General features: G+C 39.5%; 1 protein-coding gene across 3 annotated transcripts in view; it reads right to left on the minus strand.

Annotated features, from left to right (window-relative positions):
- LOC122549709 (dual 3',5'-cyclic-AMP and -GMP phosphodiesterase 11A-like) overlaps window positions 1–20,240 on the minus strand; it is a 298,915-nt gene that overhangs the window by 116,575 nt on the left and 162,100 nt on the right. For all 3 annotated transcript variants that reach the window (XR_006311644.1, XM_043689586.1, XM_043689585.1), the window contains one exon: window positions 17,795–17,915. Coding sequence is in view for 2 of the 3 variants with exons in the window: in XM_043689586.1 (XP_043545521.1) it covers window positions 17,795–17,915 (121 nt within the window). In the remaining variant the exon portion in view is untranslated. The remainder of the gene's footprint in view (window positions 1–17,794; window positions 17,916–20,240) is intronic.

Raw genomic sequence — 20,240 nt, forward strand, 5'->3', positions numbered from 1 at the left:
AGGAAGGGCAAGGGTGCAATTTACTCAGAACATAGTGCAAAACAACACCACCTTAAATAATAAGGCAAAAGCAAGTGTGTTCACTGTAGACAGACTATCAATCTCCAAGGTGTTGGACAGAAAGAGAGAGGGAGCTGTCACAGAGAAAGACAAAAGACTGCAGACAGTATGGCTAGCAAAGAGGAAAGTGAACTTCCAAGCAGAAATCTGGAAGGAAAGATGGTGCCTTATCATTTGTTACATTTTCTTGCAATATAGCGAATTCAGAAGACTTGTACTGGTTAGGGGGAAATGTACTGCCAGATTGGGCCTTCCCAATATTAGGTTTGAGACTTCGCTGGAATCTGTGAGAAATGCCTTTGGATGGTCACTTGGCGTTATGACTCAATAGAAGGATGGAAGGGAACCCACTGGAAAATGTGAGCAATGTTGGACGGATTCCTGTAAAAATTGCAATTTTACGAATAGAAGGCAGTGAACTATATAACGGGGTTAGTGATTATGTCCATACCTCAGAGTCAGGAGCCCTGGGTTTAAGTCCCATCTGCTCCAGAAGTGCGTAAGAACATTTGTGATGAATAGATTGATGAGGAAAATACCTATAATTATGGGGTTTTCAGGTATGCTGTCGAGTTGTAGAAGGGGGACACGTTTTCTGACATTTAGTGTGTTACTTGCCTGCTAAATGCTACTTAGTCAGTGTTGCTTTTCTAATTCCTTCTTGGAATGTGAGCATACTGGCAAGGCCAGCACTTGTTACTCATTCCCAACTGCCCTTGAATTGAGTGGATTGCTCGACCATTTCAGAGAGCAGGTAAGAGTCAACCTCATCATTGTGGATGTGGAGTCACATGTATACTAGGTAAGGCCACTCCTCCCCCAATAAAAAGAAATGGACATTGGTAAACCAGGTAGGCATTTATAATTATTGAAGAAAGTCTCAGTAATACTGCCATGAAACTATCTTTCGACTGTAGATTTTATTAATTGCTTGAATTTAAATTCCACCAACAGTAGTTTGAGATTTGAATCCTGTCCATTGAGTATTTGTTTGGGCTGTGAATTATAAATCCAGTGGCATTACCACAATACCATGGTCTCTCCCATCTTTGTTACAGTAGACTTCTTAAATGTTGAAATCTTGTCATGTGAGCCTTCCAGTCACTGGAAATTCAAACATTTTTAAAAAGTTATTGGTCTTTATAGGACTCAGAAAGTGTTGTATAAGGGAGGTCGCTAATGTTCTACACTTCAACAAAACACTTGGCATTTCCATGTGGCAGAGGATGGGCTCCAAGCTCTGAGCAAAGCCTTATGCCAAGCTGACTCCTGTATTCCCGCACATTCTCTGCAGGTTTTTTGATGGGTCTGACAATGCACCAAGCATAATTGTGCATATGCATCACTGATGCTGTCAGCCATTCCACCAAGATCCTCACTTTCAGCAGATTTCATGTAAGGTCTCACCTCCCAGAGAGGCAACACATGTGCGAACCTTTCTGTCTCCTTCGGCATCTAATCACAGATGACTCACCTACTGCAGATCCTGTCCAAAATTTCCTTTTAAAATACATACATTGTTTGGATATGAACTGGTGGCTGTAAGTGTGAGAGCACATTTGGTATTGCTTTATTGTTTCTGTCATCCTGCTCTTTCAGCCTTTTCTTTTCCAATACTGCTTGACCCTGATGGCAGTTTTGGGGGACTGAATGGAGAAGGAACAAGAGTAGGGTTATGGTGAGGGGAGGTAGAGGTCTATACTTATACAGTCTGAATCTTGGAAATTAGAGAGGAGTGTGGGCTAAGTGGGAAATAGCATGTGAGGAAGAGGACTGGATAGGAGGACCCTGTCACCTTCAACTGTTTCAGCCTCATTGCTAGCCACTACCTCAGTGATGGCTGCTCCAATAATGAGCAGCATCTTGCCCCATTCAGGAGAAGACACACAGCCAGGCTGTTCTCCACCCCACCTCACCAATTCAATGCCACTAATGCCAGTTATGTTCACTTCCCCTTGCCAGAATGTGTCAGTCAGAGTGGTGTAACATGTCGAAGCAATATGGCTGTTGGGGGTTGAAAAGCTGCAAGTGTGTGTACAAGCTGTGAAACATGGGTTTGTGGCAGAGTACAAGTTGTGATGGTGAGACCAAGTGTTATGTTGGCTATGAGTGGTGATTGGTATAAACTGTGGATAGGTGAATGTTGAGGCTGTAGTGTACTGAAGAGTGCATGCCAGTTGATAGCACTTCAACATCATTCACTGACCTTGACCACTCATATGAGGTAACCAAATTTCCGTCACCATTTCATCAAAGACTCCTGATATTCAATAATAAGTTATCTGGTCACATTGGCTCCTAAGAGTTTGTCTGGGTGTTCCAGGCTTCCCTTGGAAAGGTGATATCTCTTGTCCTCTGCATTTGCCCTCAGTGCAGTGTCAAAAAAAAATCTTACCCCCTATCTCTAGTGTGTTGTATCATTCCTAGGTATAACTCACTTTTACAGTGAAGATAATTTTAATCAACTTGTTCAGACATGTTATGACAACTTCCAACATTTCAACTGCAGTGCACCTGGTGTTTAAGTAGTACTTAAATAACCTGAACTTATGCTAGTCTCTCTGAATTTTGCACCTACTGCTCAGGTGTTCAGCCATTTCACAGCATCATGAGCTGGCAGCTCACTATAACCATTTAACCAAATACCTTTGGGGTATTTTCAAATATTGTGGCTTTCATCTTTAATGGACGTTAAAGATGTAAGATGTCATTTGTAAGGCTTAGCTTTCTCAATCTGTTCACCTATTAGTATTTGACTACTTGTTTACATCGGTTTTAAAAAACAGCAGTAGATGGAGCATTTCTAGGTCCATCTTTACAATGAAATTACTGATTTTATAAATTGAATAATAGGGAGATCATCCTGATGCATATTTCAAATTGAAACTTTGCAGCAGATACAGGATTTGTATTAAGCATAAATGGGAAGCTGGAAGGTATAATGTGAAATAGAATGTTATTAGGACTTGAAGCAGGCCGAATGGTCTACCTCTGTTCCTATTTCCTAAGTTTATATCAAAAATCTACTGGGTGTTTATTAATACAAGATCAGTTATGGTATTTGGCAGAGAATCAGATAAACATAGCACACAAGATATTTAAAGAATATGGACAAACAACAAGAAATTGAGATTTGAATGGACCTCTCTGATTAGCAGTGGATGTAATTAAGGAAATGTACATTGATAGGAGCTTATTTTGTGCCGATGAAAGATTCAGTATTTACTCGAGCAGTAACAATTAACTGATGTACACTGAATGGCACCGACGTGAATTAATGGCACATTATTCAATGGTCTGTACACCTGAATACATTCATAGAAATAGACCTGAATATTACATTGTGTTAAGGCTGAAAGCTGAAATTAATGATCTAATGACGAATTAATTTAATTAACTTCAAATTAAAGATTAGACCTAATGTAAAGGTTAAAGCCATTTATCCAAGAAAGAGAACTAATCACAATTTAATGCATATCATCAAGGTCATTTTTGCTTTAATACCTCAGATCACTGTTATTAATTTATGAATCTGTTCAGATATACTGACAGAATGGCCAGAATTCGTCTAACCGTAACAACTCTATTACATGGTAAATCTGACTTCTGGAGCTGTACTGAGAAATTCAGAACATGCTGTCAGAGAAAACTGCGCACAATGGACACGACTACAATTACTGCCAATTGACTCATCATTGAGATGACTGCGATGGATTGTATTTGGATCACTTATCAACTAAATATTGCTGACAATGTTAAGGGTTAAATAAGATTTTAATAATAAATAAAAATGACGGAGGAACAAGTTTCAGCTCCCAAAAATAGTATGACAATTGTGGACTGTCATTTCCTGAGCAGAAAGTTAATGTTGCAGAGTTTAAAAAATGAGTACATATTTGACAACCACCTGATGAAGGAGCAGCGCTCCGAAAGCTAGTGCTTCCAAATAAATCTGTTGGACTATAACCTGGTGTTGTGATTTTTAACTACATATTTGTTGTTTAGATTAGAGCGGTGCTGGAAAAGCACAGCAGGTCAGGCAGCATCCGAGGAGCAGGAAAATCGATGTTTCGGGCAAAAGCACTTCATTAGGAATGAAGGCAGGGAGCCTCCGGGGTGGAGAGAGAAATGGGAGGGGGTGGGTGGGGCTGGGGAGAAGGTAGCATAGAGTACACTCACTGAGATTCTTGTAGAGAGAGGAGGAGAATTGATTTTAACCTTAGTTAAAATCAACCTAGTTGATTTACCTCTCCACCCCGGACTGAAACGTCGATTTTCCTGCTCCTCGGATGCTGCCTGACCTGCTGTGCTTTTCCAGCACCACTCTAATCTAGACTCTGATTTCCAGCATCTGCAGTCCCCACTTTTGCCTACATATTTGTTGTGTTTTCCATCTGTGCTTTTTACCTTTCTTCTTTAATCCCGAACTTGTTTCACAATCTTTAACTCGCTTTGCCTGCATACTTTAAATTTAATTTATATTTTCTGCTTTAAACTTCCTGCTTTGGATTCTGTGTCTCAGTGAGGACACTGCAATTGGATTGGAAGAAGACTTTCACAGTTTCTCGCCCTGCTCACAGACTCCATAGATCTCCTGCAGAGAGCTCAACACTGAAACAGAGGCCAGATAAGTGAGGACGTTATACTAAAAAATCCACAAAAAAACTGTCAGTGAGTTGAGGATGCAAATGCTGTTCTCTTAAAAGACTGCCAGAGGGTAACCATTGTGTTCAGCAGACTTTTAAAGATATAAGCTTCAAATATTCATAACCTCACCCATGATCACATGTCATTGTATACTGTATATTCCAAGCAAAGAATGGTTGCAGATGGGGTCAGTTAGCTCATTTAGCTGGCTGGATGGTTGGTTTGTGATGCCAACAGCGTGGATTGAATTTCCAATACCAGCTGAGGTTACCATGAAGGTCTTGCCTTCTCAATCACACCCCTCGCCAATGTGTAGTGACCCTCAGGATAAACTCACCACCAGTTGTCTCCCTCTCTCTCTAATGGGAGAGCAGCCCACCAGGAACAATGGCAACTTTATCTTAATATTTGCAGATAACGGGAAAACCATACCAATACTTCAATGAGCATTGGGAACTGCATCAAGTTCAAATGGGTAAAATTAAATTTTACAAACAGATCTCAAAAACAGTAGGAACAATGTTTAAAATTACTCAAAGTCACAGCTGATGATGCAAAGGAACCTTTGGAAAATCACTCCTGCAATTTAGGAAAATATAAGAACATAGGAACAGGAGGAAACAATTTAAGCTCACAAGCTTGTTCCACCCATCTTTGAGATCATGAATAATCTGTGATGTAACTCCATATTCTTCCAATATATCACACCCCTTATACTTCTAGTCAATAAATACATCTTTTTAAATTTAAAATTTACAATTAACTTAGTGCCACTACAGACAGAATTCTAAACTTTTATCATTCGTTATAGAAAAGTGTTTCCTAATTTCACTACTGAAAGTGGCTCCAGCTTCTATACTATGCTCACAATCCTAAATTCCTCAACCAACAAAAATTGAATCCCTCTAACATTTCAGTTTCCTTAAGTACCTAAGAAACTTTGAACAAATCACCAATTAACTTCCTAAATTCCAAGGCATACTATTTGAGGGAATGAAAGCCAGGAAGCAACATCAGATAATGTGCAAAGAATACCGGGAAAGATAGATAGCACCTAATTGCTGGTAAGAGGGAATGGAATTTGGATTTCATTGCTTCTGTGGGAATGTGTGAAATATAGTAAATAGGAATGACGAGGTTGCAGATAATAACAATGGAAGCATGGCATTATGATAGCAGACATGGGTCAAAGAATGACAGAATTGGGAATTCTCTACTCCTGGATATAAGGCATGTGGGGAAGAAAAGAAATCAGGAGGTGTTACAGTATTAAGGAGAACATTGCAATGTTACAGAGAAGAGACATCCCAGTGGGGTAAAGGATTAAATCTATTTGATGAGAGTTAAGGACCATAAAAAAGTCAATTGCATTACTTGGTGTAGTCTATCGGCCGATAGACTTCCTTCTTCCTGAAGAAGGGCCTGTGCCCGAAACGTCGAATCTCCTGTTCCCTGGATGCTGCCTGACCTGCTGTGCTGTTCCAGCAATAAAGTTTCAACGTAGTCTATCGGCCAGCAATTAGTGGGAAAGATGTAGAGGAACAAAACTGTAAGGTAATTGCAGAAATATTGCAGTAGAAAATCCAGTCCAACAAAGAAAGGAGGTGTTCTTTGACTTGGTTTTTGAGAATGTAGTGGGCCAACTGGCTCAGGTATCAGAAGGGGACAGTACTTCAAAGATTGAATCATAAGGATAAGGTTGACTATGGAAGATGACAAGGAGCAATTCAGAGCAAAAAAGTAATTAATGGGGGGAAAGCCAACTTCATGGGGTAAGAATGGATCTGGCCCAGAAGGAATGGAATCAAACTATAACTGAACAATGGGCTAGCTTTAAAGAAGTGATTGTTCAGGTACAGTTGAGAGACAAAGGGGAAAAGTCGAGCAATCAAATCCAAAACACTTGGAGGATGAAAGGAAAAGACATAAATATAAAGCAGAAATTACATACTTATGACAGATATGAGATGGATATCATTGAGAACTAGACCAATTGTAAAAAGAATCAGATTGGAAGTGGAAAGCAAATAGCGAAAAGGAAGATTATGAGAAGAGACTCAAGATACCAAGAGTTCTTGGACAGCATCGGCCACAAGCATAATCACTATCATCAAGAAGGACAAGGGCAATGTGGACTCCACCATTAGCAAGTTCCCCTCCAAGCGATGAGGGTTGCAAAATATATCCGGGTGTGGGATTTCAATGTCCACCAACAAAACTGGTTCGGCAACAGCAGAACTGATCAAGCTGGTTGGGTCTTTAATGAATGACTGTGGAAGGTGGTGAGGGAATCAACAAGTGGGAAAAACTAGCTTGATCTCATCGTTAGCAATCTGCCAACTGCAGATGCGGCTATAAGTGTAACCACCGCACAGTCCTTGTGGGAACGAAGTCCTGCCTTCACACTGAAAGTAACTTCCATTGTACTATGTGGCATTATCACTGTGCAAAATAGGACAAACTTTAAACAGACCCAGCAATTCAAGACCAAGTATCCATGAGGCAATATGGGCCATCACAAGCAGCAGTATTGTACTCCAGCATGATCTGTAACCTCATGGCAAGGCATATCCCTCACTCAACCATTTCCATCAAGCCGGGGGAAATCAACCCTGGTTCAACGAAAAATGTGGGAGGACATGTCAGAAGCAGTAGCAGTTGAGGTGGGAAGCTACCATCAGGACTACTTGTGTGTTAAAAAACATAAGCAGCAATTGATAGCAGAGGTAAGCAATCCTACAACAAACAGATAAGATCAACTCTGCAATCCTGCCATATCCAGTCATGAATGTTGGTGAATAATTATACACCAGCACCACAAATATTCCCATCCTCAATGATGGACAAGCCCAACACATCAGTGAAAAGATAAGGCTGAAGCATTTGCAGCAGTCTTCAGCCAGAATTGCTGAGTGGATGATCTCAGCAACACCTTCAGACAATTCGATTCACTCCACGGTGATGTCGAGAAATGGTTGAAGGCACCGAACAATGCAAAGGCTATGGGCCCTGTCAACATTTTGACAATAGCATTGAAACTTTGTGCTCTAGAACTTGCCACTCCTCAAGCCAAGCTGTTCCAGTATAATTGCAACATTGGTATTGACCCAACAATGGAGAAAGTTACCCAGATATGACCTGTAAAAAGCAGGTCAAATCCAACCCAGCCAATTACTCTTGATCATCAATAAAGTGATGGAAGGTGTCATCAACAGTGCTATTAGGCAGCACTAGCTAGGCAACAGCTGCTCACTGACACCCAGTTTGGGTTAAGCCATGGCCACTCAGCTCCTGACCTCACTACAGCCTTGGTTCAAACATGGACAAAAGCAATGAACCCCAGAGATGAGGTGAGAGTGACAGCCCTTGTATGATTTCTGGCTCATGATCAGTAATTTGCTGATTTTTTTGTGGCTCAAATCACCCCCAGATCCCTGGTTCTGAAAGTGGACTCATTAAGGAATGTAAAATGAAGAAGGCAGTAGAAAAGTGTTTCAGGGCAAAAGAATCTGTGTGTTTAATAAATACAAAGGGTAAATATAAAAGAAGAAATAAAGACAAATGTAATAATCAGCAAAATTAATGCAATTAACTATACAGAGGATGGTAATTAGATACAGTATCAAATTAAACAGAGGTAAAAACATTATTAGAAGCTAAACAGCAGTTTTAATCACAGAAACCTTAATCAGACTTCCTAACCTTGGGTTCCTGCAATGTCACCAACAATCTTCCTCTTCCTGTTAGCCTAGGTTGGAAACTTTTGGTTTTTTGGAGTTTTAGCGCTCCTATCTTCATGCCAAATCTGCGCTTGCCATTATGTTACTGGTGTTCCCTTTGGAGGTCAGTTGGCTTCCTGACAGTTAGGAGTATGTGTGAGTGTACTTTGATTGAGGTTGAATACCCATTATCTCCCTGAATGAATACTGAAAAAGTTGGAATGTCTTGGTATTTGTCTAAGCCCCATAATGTCTGGGTTGGGGTAGCCCAAAGGGTAAAAGTTAGTTTCAGCCTAGAGTGTCAGGTCCGGTTTATTGTTCTTTTACAGTCAAGGTGTGAATTGGATTTCCAGGCTGAACAATGGTTCCAGGCAGCTATCCCGGTGTCTGTGTATTTTGCCCAAAACATAGCCCAGCTGCTTTATCACTCTTAAAACTTTTGAGAAGTCTAGGGTTTTGGCCCAGTATTTTGAATGACAGGATTTCCACTCAATTCTAGATCCTTGACATAAAGGCTGCATTTGGCTCTGTGCCATTAAGAAGCTTTAGCAAAACTGGAATCAATAGGTTTTGGGGGCAAACTTTCTGCTGATTGGAGTCATACCTGGCACACAGGAAGATGGTTGTGGTTGTTGGAAGTCAGTCATCTCAGCTCCAGGACATCTCAACAGGAGTGCCTCATGGTAGTGTACTTGGTCCAACCTCTTCATTAGCTTCATTAATGACCTTCCCTCCATCATAATTTCAGAAGTAGGGACGTTTACCAATGATTACTAATGGTCAGCACCATTCACAGTTCCTGTGAAGCAGTCCATCTTCAAATGCAACAAGATCTGGACAATATCCAGGAATAGGCTGACAAGTGGAAAGTTACCACACAGATGCCAGGAAATGACTATCTCCAAGAAGAGACCATATAATCATTGTCCCTTGATGTTTAACGATGTTACCATCATTGAATCCCCCACTAACAACATCCTGGAGGTTACCATTAACCAGAAACCCAACTGGACTCACCACATAGACAGACTGGCTACAAAAGCAGGTCAAAGGCTAGGAATACTATGGCAAGTAACTCACTTCCTGACTTCCAAAGCTGCCCACCATTTTCAAAGCACAAATCAGGAATGTGATGGAATACTCTCCCCTTACCTGGATGGATGCAACTCCAACAACACTCAAGAAGCCCGACAACATCCAGGACAAAGCAGTCCACTTGACTGGCACAGCCATAAGCATGCTCTCCCTCCACCATTGATGCTCAGTCTTGGTGGTGTGTATTATCTAGAAGATGCTAAGCACAAATTAACAAAGGCTCCTGAGATAGCATCTTCCAAACCCATGACCACTTTCTATCGAGAAAGAGAAGGGCAGCATGGAAACACCAGTATCTGTATGTTCCCTTTCAAGCCACTTACCATCCTGACTTGGAAAAACATTGCTCTTCCTTCATAGTCACTAGGTAAAAAACCTGAAATTCTCTACCTAAGGGCATTATGGGTCAACCTACAGTACGTGGTCTGCAACATTTCAAGAAGGCAGCTCACCATCACCTTCTCAATAGAAACTAGAGATGGGCAATAAATGCTGGCCCAATCAGTGAAGCCCACATTCAATATATGAATAATATGAAATTACTGACCTATACTACAAAGAGGAATCCAAAATTCTCTACGGACATATCTATTCAAAAACGTGGCATGTGCAGAAGTGGGGCTGATTAAGGATGTAAAAGTGGATTTACATAGTGTGTCAAAGACATGGCTGAGATATTAACTAAATATATTTCATCTGCTTCTGTCAAAGAAGAAGTTTACGTAACACCAGGTTATAGTCCAACAGGTTTATTTGGAAGGACTAGCTTTCGGAGTGCTGCTCGTTCATCAGTATCATCTACCTGATGAAGGATCAGCGCTCCGAAAGGTAGTGCTTCCAAATAAACCTGTTGGACTATAACCTGATGGTGTGTGATTTTTAACTTAGTCCACCTCAGTCCAACACTGGCACCTCCACATCAAGGAAGATAGTGTTATGCAGGTCATGGTAAAACAGGAGTAAGTCAAATATTTGAAGGGCTTAAAATTGACATTAAGACTGCCTTCACTTAAAATTAACAAGGTACCATGATCAGATGATGTGCAAACAAAGACCCTGAAGGAATTCAGAACAGAAATTGCAGAGCACTACATCCAGTTTTTTTTAGTTTTCCTTAAACTCTGGATAGTGTCAGCAGACTGGAGAATTGCAAATTTACCATCCTTATTTTAAAAAGGGTGTAAAGATCAGCCTAGCAATCAAAGGTTTAAGTTTTAGTTTTAAAGTTTTACTCAGTTTACCCTCAGTGGTGGGGACATTTTAAAAAATTTATTTTGGACAAAATTAATAGCCACTTGGGCAACCTTTCATTAATTAAGGAAAGACAACTCAGATTTGTTAAGGGCTAATAATGTTCAACTAACTTATTTGAGATTTTCGCTGAAGAAACAGGGATGTTTGACGAGGGCAGTGCTATTGATATAGACTTCCAAATGCATCCGACAAGGTATCGCACACAGACATGAGCAAAGTTACAGCTCATGGTCAAGAAAGATTGGGAGCAACAGCCTTGGTCGAGTGACAGCGGGTGAAAAAATACGGTGAATAGTTTTTTTTGGGTTGGAGGGAAGTTTATCATAGAGATCTCAAAGGTTGGATGTTAGGACTCCTCATTTCCTAATATTTATTCATGACCAAGATTTTGGTATATCAGGCTAAATTTGAAAATCAGTGGATGAGTTGAAACTTGGAAATAATCTGCACAATTAGGATGATGGTACAGAACTTGAAAGGGAGGGACAGTTTAGTGGAATAGTCAGACCAGTGGCAGATGAAATTTAATGCAGTGAAGCATAAAGAAAGATTTGTATGAAGAACAAAGAAAGCTAATATAAATTAAAGGACACAATTCTTAAGGGGTGAGCAGAGACACTTAAGTGTATCTGTGCATGGATCATTAAATGAAGCAGAACAGGTTGCGAGGGCAGTTAATAAAGCAAATGGCATCCTGGACTTTAAGAATAAGGACATAGAATAAAAAAAAGCAAGGAAGTGATGCTAGCTTTGGTGAAACACTGGTTTTATAACAAATGAACAATTACATCTGTTTCTGGCCATGACACTTTAAGAAGGATATGAAGATGTGACAAAGTTTGTGTAATAATGGTTCCAGGAACGATGAACTTCAGTGTTGAAGAAAGGTTAGAGAATTTTGGACTGTGCTCCTTACAGATAGGAAAATTGAGAAATTCAACAAATATACTCAAACTTTTGAGATGTCTGAACAGACTACGCAGGATGAAACTGTTCCAGCTACTGGAAGGATCAAGAGAGTCCACAATTAGACGGCATATGTTTAAGGGGAGAGAGGAAAAATTTAAAAGGGACATAAGGAGAAACTTTTTCACACAGAATGTGATGTATTTATGGAATGAGCTGCCAGAGGAAATGGTGGAGGCTGGTACGATTACAACATTTAAATGGCATCAGGATGGATATATTTAGAGAGATGTGAGACAAATGCTGGCAAATGGGACTAGATTAATGCAGAATTGATGGTCGGCATGGATGGGTTGGACCGAAGGCTCTGTTTCCATGCTGTACATCTTGATGACTCTAACAAGAGGGCATGGGTTAAAGCCTATATTAGGTTTTCAGAACTGTTCAGAGGATTCCAGCTGTGGTATGACTGGTGCCTTGTACAGATTCTGGATTAGTGGTGCTGGAAGAGCACAGCAATTCAGGCAGCATCCGAGGACAGGCAAAATCCGAGGACAGGCAAAATCGACGTTTCGGGCAAAAGCCCTGATTCCTGATGAAGGGCTTTTGCCCGAAACGTCGATTTTGCCTGTCCTCAGATTTTGCCTGTCCTCGGATGCTGCCTGAATTGCTGTGCTCTTCCAGCACCACTAATCCAGAATCTGGTTTCCAGCATCTGCAGTCATTGTTTTTACCTGGTGCCTTGTACAGTTTAAGCAAAATCTCTCTACTTATATATTTCATTCCCTTTGAAATAAAGACCAACATTCCATTTGCCTGGCCTATTACCTGCTGAACATACTATTACAAGCTAGCTTTTTGATATTTAAGTGAGGACTCCAAACTCCTTCTGTGCTGTAGCTTTCTGCAGTCTTTCTCCATTGAAATAATATTCAGCTCCTCTACTCCTCTTGCCAAAGTGCACAACCTCACAGTTACCCATATTATGATCCATGGGCCAAGTTTTTGCCATTCACTTAAACAGCCTTATCCTCTACAGCCTCATTTTGTAGTCATCACCATTTGCATTCCCTCCTATTTTATGTTATCTTCAATCGTCACTATTGCATATGCACGTTCCTCATCCAAGGCATTAATGTATATTGTAAATAATTGTAGGTCCAGCACTGATCCTTGTGGAACTTCACTAGTTACAGGTTGTATCCTGAAACTGCTTCCTTTTCCCAACTCCTTGTCTTCTATTAGTTAGCCAATCCTCTATCCTTGCAAATATATTACTTCTAAAATCATCTGCTACTCACTCATTTTGGAAACATCCCACCTACACCAGGTCAATAACTTGTATTCAACTTTAGCAACTAGTATCTTAAGGAGGCACTGCATCAAATATCTTTTGGAAGTCAAAATATAAAAATTAAATCAATAAACAGCCCTAAACAATTATTTTTGCCTCCTCTTCAAAAAAGTAACCCTATACATTAGTCATGATCTACTCTTTATAAATTCATGCATTTTTTAAAAAATTAGCTGAAAGTTATTGATGTGTTCAATCATTCCATTTGTAATAAATGATGGTAATTTCCTGACAAAAGGTGTTAGGTTAACTAGCTTACCCTGAGATTCCTCTCCCAACTTCTTTAAAATAGCAGACTGACATGTACAATTTTCCAACTTAAAGGAATAGTTCCCAAATTGAGAAACTTTAGGGCATCTGCAATGTTCTCACTTATTCCTTTAAATTACAAAGATGGAAACCTGGGATTTTTGTCACTCTTTGTGTTCTTGTTTTCATTGGGCTGGACTTTATGAAGCAACATATTCCCTGCTACACCCCACCCAAGGCAAAAAGTTGGCAGTGTCAGCCCACCTATGATCCCACCTATGGCCACAGCAGGTCAACACCTGGCAGCAGCATTCATTGGAGGAATATTTTTAAAAGAATGCCTGGGATGTTTGAGGTATAGCTAAGACTTACTAAAATTATTGGGAGGAAGCAGCTTGTTCTCCTGCTAGACGGTTGTATAATTTAACAAACCCAAACATAAGCATTTGTGGAATCAACTTTCTTGAACTCAGCAGAAAGAGGTTATCAAGAAAATACTCCCAGTCTAAGTTAGCTCTAAATAAGATATAAAAGCTATAAACCACTTCACTTGATTTGAAATTAGTTCGTTTGGAAAATATGACATTTTGACTCTATTGAAAATACTTCTGGCATTACAGCCAGACACCAAAGAAACCTAAGTTGGACCTGAAGCACAAGAACCATTATTAGAAACCGTGTTTTTATTTTGGAAATTCCCAAGAAACTAGACCGTGTCTTAATGGATTTCTCCTATAGAAATGCTACATGAATTTTCTTCAATACAGAACTTCTAAAGACCACCCTCAGTCTGAAGTATATCATGATTTTCACTCCCAAACATTATGCAAACAGCTTTTAGTAATGCCATTGAACGTTAACTAACAACATGAAGCATCCTCTAGTTGACTGCAATAAAATCTAATAGTAAAGAAATCCCTTTCAACCAATGGTGCACTCCATTTGTGCTGCAGTATAATCATGACAACTCTGCCTGTGTAATTAACATAATTTACAGTGACTAGTCTACAATTCCACAGTTGCATTATTACCTTGAACAGCTTGCTTTGTGGTGATTGTTAGATTATCTCTTGAGACTCATGAACAAAACATAGTGTCCATCAACACACAGATTAATTACAGGCAGTAATTTTGCAGAGTCTAACATAACACTCCTTCTGCAGCCTGCTAATCTGTGGTGTTCAATGAAAGGCAGAAGATTTAAAAATGAGACATTGCCCAGTGATTGAAAGTGGGAGAATTAGTCAAGATTTTCTCTTGTGTTACTATGTTGATTTGCATCTAATAAGCAGGTACTTATATGACAAAGTTTTAACCAATTTCAGTTATGTTTAATTTATTTTGCGATACTGACAGGTACAATGCAACTAGGGATGAACTATATCACTCTGTTAACACATCCCTGCAGGCAATCACTCGAATTCTTTGGATTATAAATATACCAAAATTGGAAAAGTTAGTTTCAAAATGTCCCTTGCTCCCTTCATACCATATTTCTAACATTTAACACATTTCCAGAACACATGTTAAATTAAGCTGTCAGTATACCTTTAGTAGAAATATAAATAATATTTTTGAATATTGAGATTTGAAGTCTGCTCTGGACAAAGAGAATCAATCCTAATTCACTACTATAACTAATTTAGGTATGTTTTTTCTCCTAAATAATGAACAAAATAGTCTTCTTGTTCAAAAGCAATTGACTGTAAGTTGATACAAATTCCAGATATTTGAATTACCCTCAAAAGAGGATAACATCCAGAAGAAGATTGCAGGTTTGAACTGTTTTATCAATTGTTAACTTAAGGAAAGTATTTGAAGGAAATTATTAAGATTAAGCATTGCTAAAAAAAATGATTGATGCAGGTCTAAATGGTTAATTTTTAAATTTGTTCACTGTGAGTTACTAGAAGTACTTAGAAGAACCCAATTCATTTTATAGGTTAGATTAGATTCCCTACAGTGTGGAAACAGGCCCTTGGCCCAACAAGTCCACACCGACCTCCGAAGAGTAACCCACCTCCCTCTGACTAATGCACCTAACACTATTGACAATTTAGCATGGTCAATTCACCTGACCAGCGCATCCTTGGATTGTGGGAGGAAACCAGAGCACCCGGAGGAAACCCACGCAGACACGGGGAGAATGTGCAAACTCCACACAGGCAGTTGCCCGAGGCTAGAATCGAACCTGGGACCTTGGTGCTGTGAGGCAGCAGTGCTAACCACTGAGCCACCATGCTGCTTCATTAAATACTGCCTGCCAAAGAGAAATAACATTGATTACAAACAAAAAACATGAAAATCAGACAAACTAATAAAATATTTACTGTAGAATTTTCATAATCATACTGGACCAAAGGGCTGCTCTTTCATTAGAGAGAGAGACGGCTGGTTGTTGTCTAACCAGAGGATCACCATGCCTCAGGTGAGCGAAGAGGCTAAGAAGGAGAGATAACCTCAGCCAGGGCAGGAAATGAACCCACACTGTTGAGATCATTCGACATTGCAGACCAACAAACCAGCTAACTGAGCTAACCGACTAATATATACTGGATTGCTGATTTTTCTTAGCATAAATTTGCAGTACTTGTCCATCCCAGTCCAACACCTTCACATCATTTACAACAAGGCCAGCAGCAAGGCCACAATGCTTGTTGCTGATCCTAAAAAATAACTGCCTAAGAAGATCTCTGTCTCCCCTTTTCTGATAACAATTTAAATCTGATGCCATGAGAAGGAACTTTCCAGCATCCATCAACAGTGATGTCACCAAGCAAAGAGTGGTCAATCACACTGAAGTATTCTCAGACAGCAAATCAGGAAGTTAAAATCACTTGATACTTCACATTTATTTCAAGTATTTAGATCAACATTGAATTTAGATAGATGCAAAATTATCAACATAAATACATTTGAAAATATATGCAGATATCTTGTCTCAACACTGCAAACTGATATTTCACAAGTATAGCATCAGATTTTCAGAACCATTGAAGGTGATTACCAATAATTATGAGGTTAATACATTCTTAAAATATCAATTGGACCCACTCAATAGGGTGGAACATTTCCAAAGTAAAAAATCACACAACGCCAGGTTATAGTCCAACAGGTTTATTTCCAAGTACAAGCTTTCAGAGGGCTGCTCCTTCATCAGGTAGCTACCTGATGAAGGACCAGTGCTCCAAAAGCTTGTACTTGGAAATAAATCTGTTGGACTATAACCTGGCGTTGTGTGATTTTTAACTTTGTCCACCCCAGTCCAACACCAGCAAATCCAAATCATTTCCAACAAGGCCAACAGCAAAGAAGTGAACATTTTCATGTATTAACTGAGTTTTTAGGAATTGCTGTCTAACATTATGGAGTAGAACAGTGCAATCATTGGAAAAGTGCCGAATAGGTGACAGCAATTTCTGAATTTTTTAATGCACTATTCTGTACAAAGTTGCTGTCAGTTTAGAGGATTATTGATAAGAAAACACTATCAAATTTACCTTCACTGATGCTGCAAAATCTAGGTCATGATATCCCATTTCTTTTCATATTTCTAATTTCATTCAAATAGAAGTCACAAATATCATGTCTGGGTTCTGCAGCCAATGATTACAAATGATTAATGTTTGTTCTGTGATATTCCAAATCTAAATTAAGCAACAAGAAAAATTTTTCAAGAGTCTTTGTAAATTCAATGATATTGTATACTTACATTTGTTTAAATTTGTTCTTGAATTAATACATTTTATACTCAATGTTGAAATATATTAGAATTGTCAAATGGAACATGCAAAGATTTAACATATTATATGAGAATTATGAATGGTTACATCAAATGTAATATGGCTTCCATGTATTATATAGTTTGTTCTGTTGTCCCTTAATGTTTTTTATTCTTTCATGGGATATGGGTATAATACTAGGCAAATATTTATTACCTATTACTAATTGCCCTGCAGGTGGTATGGTGAACCAGAGTCCACTAGACTTATTTTTTTCTCTTTCTGACAGCCGCAGGCATAATTTCTGAGAGAAATTATCACCTTCAGTCTATGACCTACAACCATGAAAAATAAATAAAAATTGACTCAATTGGTAACAGTCTTTACCCATGGTCAGAAACCCTAGTATCAGATGGTGTGGGTCTGAGGCACAATGCAATTCAATATTGAGGCAGTTTTGTACTGTCAAGAATAGAAACCTTCACATGAGACTCTGTCACTCTTGTTCAAGAGGTGCTATAGTCCTTGCAGCACTATTAAAGAAGCAAAGCCATGTCCTACATTTTTCCCTCAGCTAACACTAACAAAACCACTTTGCACAGAATGGAATTTTATTTTTTTTAATATTATAGGGTTACTGTGGTACTGAAATTTGCTTCTGGAGGAAGTCAGCTCTGGAAATATGAACTCATGGAATGGAGATTAAACTCATGGAAATTAGAATGGGTCTATGAGTGTGCAATTATTTAGCATGGTTTGTACAAGGATCTAGTTAATTTACTTCTTACCTCAGTATCGAAACGAGGATCCTGATAGGCATCACTGATATTCACCGGCAGGCCTGTCGATGCGACCAGCTCTGCAATGCTGTTGTTTACCAACCAATCAGAGCAGGATAATTTCTCCATGCTGGCTTTGACAAGGATTAAATCAATGTCAAAATTAGAATTTCACCTAGATTAAAAAGTCCCACACTAACAATGCTTTACTTTCTGAAATCACTGACAACTTTAAAGCCCACAAATCATAATTGGACAATTAAGACTTTGGTGCCTTAGAAAATCTGTAATTGACAGAATATAAGACTGTAATTGGTAACCTACATAAATACACAAAATAACTGCAAAATAACTGCAAGAAAATACCTTGAGATACATTCCAATCCCTCAAACTTCAAAAAAGAACATTTAATGGTTAACATTTTTATTGACTATGTAACCATGGTATTTATTTGTACATAAATATTGTGAAAGACTTTCTACTTGCATATGTCAGGAGCACATATCTGGAAATCGTTCACTTTTAAGCTGTGATATTTTAGGAACTAAATACAACACTAAAATGGAAGATCATCCCATGACTTGGGTAAGTATGAAAGTGATGTTTTAAAATCAAACAAAAACGTAACATCTGGACATCTGTTCCGAATTGAAGAAATCTTCCAGGAATATAAAGCAGGTCAATCAGCATCTATGGAGGAAAGCAAAATATAAAATTTGGAAGAAGACAGTGCCTGAAACATCAACCTATTGTCACATTCAGGGAGACGAGCTGAATCAGCTCCACTCTTTTCAATTTTCTCATCTGGCTGCAACAAAAACTTTCATATTAGTTTTTGCATGCAGCTACACTTCACTCCAAATACCAGAAACAAATAAAGAGCCAATTACCTGTTTTTTTTTGAGCAACTGAAAAAAGAAGAGCAAGTTTACGATTCACTAACTCCGAGAATAAAAATTAGATGAAACATCAATCACGTATATTAAAAGATCTACATGAACACAGACACTAAGTTGAGTAGAGGATACTGTCTGCTCTAAAAAGAAAGAAAAAATATGCAGTTTTCAGACCTTAGGCATTCCTGAGAGCGCAGAATCACAGAACCCTACAATGTGGAAGTAGGCCATTCAGCCCATCAAGTTCACACTGACCCTCCAAAACGTATTCCACCCAGACCCACCCTTCTAACCTATCTCCATTTCCCATGGCTAATACACCTAACCTTGCACAACCCTGGACACTATGAGCAATTTAACATGGCCAATTCATCTAACTTGCATACCTTTGGACTATGGGAGGAAATTGGAGCGCTGGCAGGAAACCCATGGGGAGAATGTGCAAACTCCACACAGACAGTCACCCGAGGCTGGAATTGAACCCAGGTCCCTGGTGCTGTGAGGCGACAATGCTAACCATTGGGCCACTGTGCTACTTGTGAGTTTTAATCTGAGACCAAGATTGGTTAGGGATGCCCTGCATCAGTGGCCGTCTTAAATATTTCAAATATCTTTCAATTCTGGATGTACGTTTGCTCGCCGAGCTGGAAGGTTCATTTCCAGACCCCACTAGGTAACATCTTCAGTGGGCCTCTGGGCAAAGCACTGCTGATGATTTCTGCTTTCTACTTATATGTTTGGGTTTCTTTGGGTTGGTGATGTCATTTCCTGTGGTGATGTCATTTCCTGTTATTTTTCTCAGGGGGTGGTAGATGGGGTCTAGCTCGATGTGTTTGTTTATAGAGTTCTGGTTAGAATGCCATGCTTCTAGGAACTCTCATGCATGTCTCTGGCTTGTCCTAGGATGGATGTGTTGTCCCAGTCGAAGTGGTGTTCTTCCTCATCTGTATGTAAGGATACTAGTGAGAGTGGGTCATGTCGTTTTGTGGCTAGTTGGTGTTCATGTATCCTGGTGGCTAGTTTTCTGCCTGTTTGTCCAATGTGGTGTTTGTTACAGCTCTTGCATGGTATTTTGTGCAAGCAAAAACAAACAAAACTAATGTCAGAGACAAGATGCTTTCCACATAAATGAAGAGAAGCCAAATATGGACAGCCCAACACCCACACTTTCTGCAACGTTGGGGTATATTTGCCTCCTAGAATGAGAAAGAACAAGATACTATAGGGATGAACATATGTTGCACTGTTGTTATTTTCCATCTCAGTTGGGTAGCGTGCTGAGGAAATGAGATGGCAGCCAAGCGTCAACTCTCCTGCTCCTCGGATGCTGCCTGACTTGCTGTGTTTTTCCAGCACCACACACACTCAGCACATTGGGCATGCAGGGTTAGTGCTCTCAGGGGTTGGGGTGAGTTACAGCAAGTGAGGGATAAGTTTGCGTGCAATGGCAAGAGCAGTGGAGTATTAGCCTTTGTGAGAGTTATGTCCAGTAGAAGTGATTGAGTGAGCATGGTGTATCGGAGATAAGTTGCTGGCATTTACGCTGGTAAAGTGGAGA

This window comes from Chiloscyllium plagiosum, chromosome 5, assembly GCF_004010195.1.
Source record: "Chiloscyllium plagiosum isolate BGI_BamShark_2017 chromosome 5, ASM401019v2, whole genome shotgun sequence".
In the NCBI taxonomy this organism is placed as follows: Eukaryota; Metazoa; Chordata; class Chondrichthyes; order Orectolobiformes; family Hemiscylliidae; genus Chiloscyllium; species Chiloscyllium plagiosum.